The following is a 12,221-nucleotide window of genomic DNA, read 5'->3' on the forward strand; positions in this document are numbered from 1 at the left end:
TATCTCTGCCTCAGCCATCAGGAGCAACAGCCAGGCTTTCACCTTCTGCAGCCTGCCAACCCCATGGTAGGGATACGACGGAAGTCTAGAGAGCTTAACTTTTAAGGAAAGGAGTAGAAAGGATGTGACTCTGGGAGGTGAAACCAGGCTGTACAGGGAGGAGAGCTCAGAAGGGTGGGGGCGGGGGCGAGAGTCAAGCTGCCTCTGGGTTTAGGGTCCTCCAGAGATCTTCAACCCAGCTGACAGGCCTGGTCTACTGCACTGCCGCTCTGAGGACGATGGAGTTGGGGATTCCAGTAGAACGGGGTGGGAACTAAAGAAAATGTGTCATGGGTTTCAATGTGAGGTCAAATAAGGAATTAAAAACAAAAACTTGAAAAAGCTAACGTAGATCAATGTTGTGATCAGTACTATGTTAATGAAGTCAAATCAAATTTAATACTATATATCATGGCTTCCGAAATACTCAGCCCACGAAAAGTATTGCGTGTCAGTCCCATTGGACATGGCTGTCTTGTAGACTTAGGAGGAAACTTGACCTTTGTCTAGATTCAATTTCGTTTTCTTTTTTGCAAGCTATTTAGCCCTTGCCTTGCACTGAGTAAGGATAAATGTGTGTGCTAAGCTGTTCAGTCATGTCTGAGGCTTTGGGACCCCACAGACTGTAGCCTTCCAGGCTCCTCTGTCCGTGGCATTTTCCAGGTAAGAATCCTGGAGTGGGTGGCCATTTCCTCATCCAGGGGATCTTCCCTACCCAGGGATTGAGCCCACATATCCTGCGTCTCCTGCACTGGCAGATGGACTCTATCACTGAGGCACCTGGGAATCCAAGGGCAAATTTACTTACAAATAAAACAGTAAGTGTGGAGAAAACAAGTAGGGGCCTCTATTTTTTTCCTTTGGATCTATTCAGAAAGTTCAAAAGAAAAATCTTTTCCTAGGTGATCAAGCAAGGAAAAGGGTGAAAAAGTTTTCTATGTTTTTAGTGACTATTGTTCGGAGGCTCAAAAAAAGTAATTTTTAAATGACAACTGTAATACGAAAGTACTAATTCATTTTAAATTTCAAATACAAATACGAATGGGTCTAAATACTGGTTATTTTCTCTAAATCTACTCTCGTATTTTATATTTTAGGTATTATGATGTCAAATTACTTTCATATGACCATATATCACAGATGAAAAGAAAGATTATTTAGAAAGTTGTTTCCAAAATTCAAGAAAGGAACTAACTGAATGGGCTATTTTAAGTACCAGATTCTAGTAGTTCTGGTGATGAATTAACAGATTAGTTTTGTGATGACTACTTAAATTCAATCAATGCAACAATATTTTCTGAAATTATTATGTGCTAAACAATGCGGTAAATGACATAAGGACATACACACAAAAGCACACTGCATGGCCCCATCACCTGTAGAATTTATGTCTTCAGGTAAATCCAATTTACACGCACAGAAAAGTAGAAAATTCTATTCACCACTTAACCAACCTCCAAAGCAAGTGTCCCTTGCCTCCTGAAATGACTGAAATGGTGGGAACTAAGATGAGCTCCAGGAAACGGTTGTAATTTGAATACATTGAAAGGACACTTTGGATGTCAGAAATGGACAAGAGCCCAAGTAGCGACTTCACTTTCACTTTTCACTTTCACGCATTGGAGGAGGAAATAGCAACCCACTCCAGTGTTCTTGCCCGGAGAATCCCAGGGACGGGGAAGCCTGGTGGGCTGCTGTCTATTGGGTCGCACAGATTCGGACACGACTGAAGCGACCTAACAGCAGCAGCAGCAGCAAGTAGGGATTAGCTTAGCCTACTGTAAAGAAACTGTCCTACTGTAAAGGGAGTGTAAATAAACTGTTCTTGATTGAAGCTAGAGGGCCATCTTGGAACAGTCAGGAAGCAATGCTGCTGCTGCTAAGTCGCTTCAGTCGTGTCCAACTCTGTGCGACGCCATAGACGGCAGCCCACCAGACTCCCCCGTCCCTGGGATTCTCCAGGCAAGAACGCTGAAGTGGGTTGCCATTTCCTTCTCCAATGCATGAAAGTGAAAAGTGAAAGTGAATTCACTCAGTCGTGTCTGACTCTTAGTGACCCCATGGACTGTAGCCTACCAGGCTCCTCCATCCATGGGATTTGCCAGGCAAGAGTACTGGAGTGGGTTGCCATTGCTGAACGCAATGAGAGATTCCAAAGAGGAGAAAAAATGTTTAGAGATTTTGGTCCATCAGTCATGTGGTGGTTGCTAGGAGGAAAACACAGCAATTATGAAGTCACTGCAGTTTTCTAATGTGGAGGAGGAAGGTTCAGCATTCATGTGATGACATGACTGTGAAAAGAGGGAGAGATATAAAGACATCTCAAGAGAAATCCAGAAATAACACACTCATTAGACTAAGTAGGAGATAATTCATCTCCTTTTAAAACTTTGGTCTTGGTTCTTCTCTTTTGAGCCGTTTCCTCTCAATCTTTTTTAATGTCTTTCCTTATTCTTATAAAAGTATACATGTTTTATTTTGGAAAATTTGAAAAATACAGAAGAAAATATAAAGAAAGCATTTAAGAAAGCCCTCTGCTTTCACCACTCAGAGATGATTTCAGACAACATATTGACAAAATTTTTTTTTCCAAGATGGATGGATGTGATTAGGAGTGATGACTTCATAGGATGGACACAGTGGAGTACAAAGATGAAGCGGCTTGACATTTTTTCCTACTGTTTCCTTCCAGTTTGCATTTCTCCATTCTCTGCCTTTAGCCATGATCCAAACAACCATAACTTTTCTTTCTGTCACCTTCAGGTAGGGGAACTGTTTTTCTCGTGCACAAATGAAAAGGTCTCATTCACTCTCCATCAAGGCAATGCTTCTCTCTTCCCTAAGCCCAGGCCTCTCTGTAGTTCAGGGAATTGGAGCAGAGAAGGAGGTAATGAATGGTCTGATCTTTCATTCTCCTCGTCCCACCCCACTCACCCCATGGAAGAATCCAAGGAGGAAAGGAAGGCCTGTGGACACTGCTACTCCCCTCTCTTAGCCTACGATTGCAGACTGCTCCAACGAACTTCCCACCTTCAGATACCTCCAAGGTAGCATCAGGCACCAGGGCCTCTGCCAAAAAGCACATGCTACCCTAAAAAATTCACTTCAAATCATCCTTTCTGAGAAATCTCATATAGACTGTTCCTTATAGTAACAGTGACTACTACATTTCATTCCTTTTTGCTTTTGTTTTTTAATGTAAATACTGTGGGACTGTCTAACCCCCTTCTTGAGAATGTAAGGATACTTTGTATCGATAACTCAACTTTGGGCTTTGGTGGAGAAAGTTCCAGATAATAGAAAAGTCTCATTTCACATCCTAAAACATATATACATACACATATACATAAAATAATAATAATTGGGACCATATCATCATCTTGCATTCTACTTGATTTCCATTAATGTTATATAAGGAGCATTTCCCATGTCAAGGAATATTTTCCAAAAATGGGATTTACATTGGCTCATAATTTTTCATCATGTGACTTCCCATTCCTCATTATTTATCAAACCATCACCAGTTAGACATTTACAGTTAGGCTAATATCACTGCAATTAACAACATGGATATGTATATCTTTGTGTATACCTTTAAGTATACCCTTAGGATCATTCCTAGAAGAATATTTCAAACAAAAGTTATGAACATTTTTAAGGCTCTTAACACATAAAGCAGAAAAGCCCTCAAGAAAAGTAGAATAACACAAACACATACATTGTATACAAGCATTTTTACCATATTTTTCACCTTGCAATTTGATTAATGAACAGCATATCTTGCTCTTTTGATTTATTTTTTAGGTTATTTTTTAATTGAAGGATAATTGCTTTACAGAATTTTGTTGGTTTCTGCCAAATATCAGCATGAATCAGCCATAGGCATATATACGTCCTCTCTTACATTGTGTTAGTTTCTGGTGTATAACAATGTTGTGTTAATTTCTGGTGTACAACAATGTGAATCAGCTATAAATGTGTGTACATCCCCTCCTTCCTAAACCCCTCCCAACTCCCCTTCCCACCTTTCTAGGTCATCACAGAGCACCGAACTGAGCTCCCTGTGCTATACAGTATCTTCCCATTAGTTATCTATTTTATACATGGTGGTGTAAACATGTACATTCGGGCTTCCCTGATGGCTCAGTGGTAAAGAATCTGCCTGCAATGTAGAAGACCCGGGTTCGATCCCTGGGTTGGGAAGATCCCCTGGAGAAGGGAATGGCAATGCACTCCAGTATTCTTGCCCGGAGAATTCCATGGACAGAGGAGCCTGGCGGGCTACAGTCTATGGGGTCACAAAGAGTCCATCTTGACTGAGTGACTAACACTTTCACTTTCATATATGTCAATGCCACTCTCTCAATTCAGCCCACCCTCTCCTTTTCCCCGTGTCCCTAAGCCCATTCTCTACCTCAGCGTCTCTATTTTTGCCCTGTATATGCCACATCTTCTTTATCTAGTCATCGGTCAGTGGATGCTGATTTGATTTATATTTCTGTGCTTGTTATTGGGGCAGATTCTTACTTATTGACTTTTTGTATTTCTTCTGCAAATGGTCTGTTCATGACCTCTGCTCACTTTTTTCCTGGAATAGTAACATTTTCTTATTGATATGTAATCTCTCACCACACAATAAGAATAGTTACCTTTTCTGACATATTGTATTGTTGCAAATGTTATCTAGTTTATTTGACTTGATTTTGTTTAAAATACTTAGGCTTGCAGAAACATTAACTTTTGCGCAGTCACATCTATTGGTGTTTCTGTTGCATAACCTAGCTTAAACAGAAAAGCGTTTGTTAGAAAGATTGTAGTTCACAGAAATTTTAAAAGAGATCCTACCAAAATCAGGGCAACCCTGTGGATCTTGGGAAGTGAAACTAGTACCAACATTACCAAACCTCCGATCCATCCTTCTGCTTCTCCTCTGATTTCCTATGCTTTCCATTTGGCTTTCTGCATTCCTACCATCAGACTTCTCTAGAAATCTTGCTAGTTTCTATACTCAGAGAGGTCAAGTGGATTTATCTTCAGGTAGAAAAGTCCTAAGGAAAGACTCTGGCTGGCCTGATCTCCAGACCAACCATTGTGCCAAGACAATAAAGGGCTCTGATTTTCCAGATAAAGACGTGTTTAGAGAGAGAAGAAAGCAGCTAACCCAAAGGAAAGAGCAGATACTGGACAAAGCAAAACAAAGCAAAAACAAACATCCATTGGAAGGTTTTAAAACAATACTTTCTGCTACTAGTTTGATACTTCTGTCCATCCTGAAATCAATTTTTCTTCTGGATTTCATTTTTTACCTTTGGCCCTATTTTCAGCAAATCCCTTCATTCCTCCCTTCTGACAGTCACTTCATCATTTCTGCTGGCTTGGCCATAGCCAGGAGGGCTAGTTAGGACCCTGTCTCTTTGTGTATAGCCTGATAAGATTGGTTTCCTGCTTCCTCTCACCTGCAATACACGCACGCCCCTCTTCTTCAGTTCACCCTGCACACCGTCACAAAACTGGCATTTCCCAAACACCACGTCCGTCCCGTTAATGATGTCATTTTCCTCCTCACAAGCGCTTATTGCGGCCTCCCAGCACCCCCCTCCACCACTTACTGGGGAGGGCTGACAGCCAATGTGACGGTGAAATGTTATTTACGCAGCCCTGAGAGCTCTGTGTGGTGGATATAATCTCCATTGGCAAGAAGGCAAACTGAGGTTCAAAAACGTTAAATCACTAAGTAAAATACTGTTCATATGTGGTGGAGCTGGGACTTTATTTCCATTCTGCCTGAATCCTAACACAAGAAACCGACCTCCCCACAGTAGAAGGGCCTCACAGTAGAGTCTAAATGCCTTCACCTTTTCCATGTGACCAGGCTGTGCTTTTTCTCACAGCCACAGATTTATCCCTCACTTTAATCAGACTTGTCTACTCACCTCACAGTCCTGCCACCCCTACTCCCAAGACTGCGGGCTTCTCTTACTCCTTCACGTGGGGTGTTTCTCACCAACACACTGCCTACCTGCTCCTTTAAGACTCTTCAGAATTCACCTCCTGAATCTCTACCTAATTCCACTTCTTCCATAAAGTCTTTCTTGATTATCACAAAAATAATATTTCTTTTCAAAATACCTAAAATATGCTTCTCCAACATCCATTTAATTATTATTTAATAGATTACCATCTTCTCTGCCCAAGCATGTTTCAACTTTTGACTATCTTGCCAGATTCTTAACTTTTGACTATCCTGACTAGATTCTGAGCCTTTTGAGGTCAAGGCCACAGTTTATGTTTCTTTGTATTCCCACATGCTCAGTCCAAGTCCTCATAAGAAGAAATTAGACAGGAATTTCCTGGTGGTCCAGTAGTTAGGACTCTGCACTTCCATGGCAGGGCGGGGCACAAGTTCAATCCTTAGTCAGGGAACTAAAATCCCACAAGTCACAGCACAGCCAATAATAAAATTTTTTATTAAAAAAAAAAAAAAACTTGTTGATCCATGTCTGTCTCCTCCAACCTGCTGTGTTAGGAGACTTAAATAATGATTCTTAAAGAGTTTTCCCCCTTGGAAAAATATCCATTCAATTTTAAGATTTCCATATCTTTGGAATTTCCTGTTAGGATCAATGATTTTCAGGAGTGAAGATAGTATCAGTTGTAAATTTCTGAAATAAATAGATAATTATATCAGGAAAATTTCACAAGTTATAAGTAGTTCACCTCCTAATAAACACGCTGATAAATAGGCAGAGGGAACATATTATATTCCAGCATATGGATGGTGTTATTGATATAGTAATAGCTCATAGCATCTACAGAGATAGGAAATCAATTTTAGAGGACATTGCATTAAACTTTTTATCCTTTACTCATCACTTTTTAGTAGATTTTACAATTTCATTTGATATAATAAATAGAAGTCACTGAGAGACAAAATGGTTTTGGAGAGTATGGGAAAATCATCTAAAGATTGTTTTATTTAGGGGGTTTAGAGCATCTGTTTCAACTGATATTGCTTTGAAAACTGTATGAAACTTTGGGATGATAAATGTTTATAATTTGCATCCACATTGTTACTAACACAATAGCCTGTTAAATCCCTTGCCATGAATATGAACAGACTGCAGGCCATCCACATTATTTATCAAGGGAGAAACAGGCATTATTCACAAATTTTAATTGCTCCGTTGGCACCAACAGTCTGAAAATGAAATATAAAAATGTAGCCTTGGGAAGGTTTTGCTGTGCAATGACTTCAGTGCAAATTTGGCTGTGGGGACCAACGCCTCTGTCACGATTACACAGGGACCTGAAAAAATAAGTTCATGGCTTCAACCCAGAGCCTAGTGGACAGTTGGTGTATTTCAAAATTCATTCTGTCCACTGTAAACTCAACAACTCCTGCACATGACCTAAAATAAAGAAGTCAATGGGGACATGGGTAAACCTATGGCTGATTCATCTTGATGTTTGGTAGAAATCAACGCAATCAGTTCAGTTCAGTTGCTCAGTCGTGTCTGACTCTGCAATACCACAGACTGCAGCACCCAGGCCTCCCTTCCATCACCAACTCCCGGAGCTTGCTCAAACTCATGTCCATCGAGTCGGTGATGCCATCCAGCCATCTCATCCTCTGTTGTGCCCTTCTCCTGCCTTCAATCCCTCCCAGCATCAGGGCCTTTTCCAATGAGTCAGTTCTTCGCATCAGGTGGCCAAAGTATTGGAGTTTCACCTTCAGCATCAGTCCTTCCAATAAATATTCAGGACTGATTTCCTTTAGGGTGGACTGGTTGGATCTCCTTGCAGTCCAAGGGACACTCAACAGTCTTCTCCAACACCACAGTTCAAAAGCATCAATTCTTCAGCACTCAGCTTTTTTTATGGTCCAACTCTTACACCCATATACATGACTACTGGAAAAACCATAGCTTTGACTAGACAGACCTTAGGCTATGAACCATTGGCTACGGACCTTTGGCTAAAACCTATGACTGATTCATCTTGATGTTTGGTAGAAATCAACACAATACTGTAAAGCAATTATCCTTCAATTAAAAATACATAAATAAAATGTTTTTAAAGGAAAAAACAGAAAAGTAAAATGAATATTTTTATCTTATTAAATATATTAATTTTTATTAAACATCTCATTTTTGCAATTTTTTTTTAAAAAAGAAGTCAGAGATTAGATTGATAAGAAAAGTGTATTTCCTGCTCATCCTTAAGAGGAATTTTTCATGATCAAGATTCAAATATTCTGCTAAGAACTGGAAGAAGTGATGCTTCCATATTCTCTTTATCTACAGAAATTTAACCCTCTAGTACTGCAAAATGAGCTTTAAATTGCTTCTAAAAGTTAAATTAGGGGCTTCCCTGGTGGCTCAGTGGCAAAAAATCCACCTGCCAATGCAGGAGACACCAGTTCAATCCCTGATCTGGGAAGATCCCACATGCCACAGAGCAACGGAGCCCATGCACCACCAGTACTGAGCCTGTGCTCTAGAAGCCGGGATGCTGCAACTGCTGAAGCTAGCATGCCCTAGAGCTTGTGCTCTCAACAAGAGAAGCCACTGCAAGGGGAAGCCCGCACGCTGCAACTAGAGAGTAGAGCCCCTGCTCACCGCAACTAGAAAAAAGCCTGTGTGTGGCAATGAAGACCCAGCACAGCCAAAAAAATATATTAAATATTAAAAATAAAAGTTAAATTATTGCAAACTACAATTTTAAGAAAAATATTTTTTAAATTAATCTTATGAGAACATTTTAAGGAAAATTTGAAAGTATTAGTAGGGTTTTTTCTTTTCCAACTAGGAGTCATTTATATCCTCTCCAGGACCACTGTCCCAGAGGGAGAATGTTTAGCAGATCTATAATGAAATACTGAGGAAGAGGAACCAGCCACTAGGCTGCCTAGAAAACTAGGCTGCTCCTTCTCCCTAAAGCTGACTTCGAAGGTTGCAAAGCTGAAGAGGAGAACTGGCAGGAAGGATCATGAGAAACATCAAATCAGAGAACAGGCCTTTGGACTCAAGCCGCAAGAGAAGCCACCCGGGTCATGAAACCCTACACTCAGCCCAGACTTGATCTGCCTGCAACAATCCCTTCTAATGGCATCACCATCTTTCTGGTTTCTCGGGTCAAGATCTTGGAGTCAGTTCGCACTTTCTTCAAAAATATGTCCCAAATCCTACTGTTTCTTATGACTCCACTCCTATTCATGCCTCCTACAGTAAAGATCCTCCACACCTTTAAAAATATCACTTCTTTGCTGAAAATTCAGCAACGGCTTCTCATTTCACATAAAAAACTAAAGCCTATTAAACAGCCTGCAAAGGTCTGTGTGATTGACTCCCAATTCAGACCTTTGAACAACTAGACATGAGACTCTTCCTGAAACATGCTGCCCCCAGATTTACAGTTGGCTAACGCTTTAACCTCTAAGTCTTTACTCAGACATTCACCTTCTCAGTTGATCTACCCTGACCACCCTATTCAAAACTGCGTTGTGCTCCAGTGGGTTAGAACTTAGTGGTGAGATGCTGAACTGAATTGACAAACTGTGGAAGTTAGAAAAAGCATCCTTTCAGAATGATCCCGTTTTTAAAATGGATAGATAATCAAAAGTGGAGACCACAAGAGAGTAAAGAATCTTAAGTCATGTTGATGCCATCCAAACTAAGAGCAGAAATTTAAGAAAAAAGAATAATTACTTATATACTTATTCAATCAAATTTCTTTACATAGTTTATTAATAAACATAAATTTAAGATGTATTCAAATCATGTTGTTAATTTGCAATGTACTATCGGATTTTTTTAATCTTATAGACATTTTCCTTAGCTTCTCGATCAACTAATATTTATTTATCGATTCCAGATTCATCTTATTATTTTTCTCTTTTCCTGTTTTATACAATTTGCACTTCATTTTCTTCTTTAGTTTCTCTAGTTTTACTTTTCTAATGAATTTTTACTGTTTTACATATTTTTGTGCTGTATATACCATAGCATATCCTTCTGTTTCAATGAGCTTAACTATTTGGCCAATTAGATTCTTCCCTACTTTTCTCAACTTTTTGGTGCCTATATGTTGTGGCTTTTTTTCTTCTTCTTCTTTGGCTATTTTTTGTTTGTTTTTTGATGTGGATCATTTTTTCTCATACCTCAGTTAGTAAAGAATCCACCTGCAATGTGGGAGACCTCAGTTCGATCCCTGGGTTGGGAAGATCCCCTGGAAAAGGGAAAGGCTACCCACTCCAGTATTCTGGCCTAGAGAATTCCATGGACTGTATAGTCCATGGGGTCGCAAAGAGTCAGACACAACTGAGCGACTTTCACTTTCATTTTTAAAGTCTTTATTGAATGTGTTACAATATTGCTTCTATTGTTTATGTTCCTTCCCCTCCACCCCACCACCTCCAAGCGTGTGAGAATCTTAGCTCCCCAACCAGAGACTGAAATCACACCACCTGCATTGGAAGGTGAAGTCTTAACCACTGGACCACCAGGAAGTCCCTGGTTTGGGGGGATTTTTGGCTTTTTTTTTAAATATAAATTTATTTATTTTAATTGGAGGTTAACTACTTTACAATATTGTATTGGTTTTGCCATACATCAACATGAATCCACCACAGGTATACATGTGTTCCCCATCCTGAACCCCCCTCCCACCTCCCTCCCTATACCCTCCCTCTGGGTCGTCCCAGTGCACCAGCCCCAAGCAACCAGTATCATGCATCGAACTTGGACTGGCGATTCGTTTCATATATGATATTATACGTTTCAATGCCATTCTCCCAAATCATCCCACCCTCTCCCTCTCCCACAGAGTCCAAAAGACTGTTCCATACATCTGTGTCTCTATTGCTGTCTCACATACAGGGTTATCGTTACCATCTTTCTAAATTCTATATATATGCGTTAGTATACTGTATTGGTGTTTTTCTTTCTGTCTTACTTCACTCTGTATAATAGGTTCTTGTTTCATCCACTTCATTAGAACTGATTCAAATGTATTCTTTTTAATGGCTGAGTAATACTCCATTGTGTATATGTACCACAGCTTTCTTATCCATTCATCTGCTGATGGACATCTAGGTTGCTTCCATGTCCTGGCTGTTATAAACAGTGCTGTGATGAACATTGGGGTACACGTGTCTCTTTCAATTCTGGTTTCCTCAGTGTGTATGCCCAGCAGTAGGATTGCTGGGTCATAAGGCAGTTCTATTTCCAGTTTTTTAAGGAATCTCCACACTGTTCTCCATAGTGGCTGTACTAGCTTGCATTCCCACCAACAGTGTAAGAGGGTTCCCTTTTCTCCACACCTTCTCCAGCATTTACTGCTTGTAGACTTTTGGATCTCAGCCATTCTGACTGGCGTGAAATGGTACCTCATTGTAGTTTTGATTTGCATTTCTCTGATAATGAGTGATGCTGAGCATCTTTTCATGTGTTTGTTAGCCATCTGTATGTCTTCTTTGGAGAAATGTCTATTTAGTTCTTTGGCCCATTTTTTGATTGGGTCGTTTATTTTTCTGGAATTGAGCTGCAGGAGTTGCTTGTATATTTTTGACTTTTCTTGACTGTACTTTTTTGTGATAGCTACTGTTTTACATTGAGCTTTTCAGAATCAATTCCATATAATATGAAGATCAATTCTGGTGATTTTTCTCCTTTTTTTGAAACTTGAAAATTTTCACTGAAATTTCTCTTCCACTTTTTATTTATATTTGATCATTCAAACATATAAATAAATATTTGTTCCTTTCCAGTCTGTATATTTTTTAAATCTCTTCTTCTTGCTTTATTCCTCTGATTAAAATTCCTAGTACTGTGGCAAATGAGAGTGGTAAGAGTAGATATTTTTGCCTCATTTTTTATTTTAGGTTAAAAGTATTCAGTCTTTTGTCGTTAATTATAATGGTGGCTAAAGGCTTTTTGTAAATCAAGGAGAAGTTTCCCTCCATTCTTTGTTTTCTGAGAGTTTTTCTTATCATGAATGGGTATGGGATTTTGTGATATGCTTTTTCTGCTCCAATTGATAGGATAATATGATTTTTATTCTTTGGACAGTTGATATGGTAGATTACATTGATTGACTTTTTAAGATATAAATTACAGTATGATAATCCATACATTTAAACATATAATTTCATGGCTTTTAGTACATTCACAAGATTTTTGAAC

The 12,221-nt window shown here is 39.5% G+C and overlaps 1 protein-coding gene across 1 annotated transcript in view; it reads left to right on the plus strand.

Moving 5' to 3' along the window:
- The window catches only part of LOC123331249 (translation initiation factor IF-2-like), a 24,121-nt gene continuing 11,900 nt past the window's right edge, over nt 1–12,221 (plus strand). The window contains exon 1 of the mRNA XM_044934802.2: nt 1–66. Coding sequence (XP_044790737.2) covers nt 64–66 — 3 coding nt within the window. The 5' untranslated portion in view covers nt 1–63. The remainder of the gene's footprint in view (nt 67–12,221) is intronic.

Source organism: Bubalus bubalis, chromosome 22, assembly GCF_019923935.1.
Source record: "Bubalus bubalis isolate 160015118507 breed Murrah chromosome 22, NDDB_SH_1, whole genome shotgun sequence".
Lineage (NCBI taxonomy): Eukaryota > Metazoa > Chordata > Mammalia > Artiodactyla > Bovidae > Bubalus > Bubalus bubalis.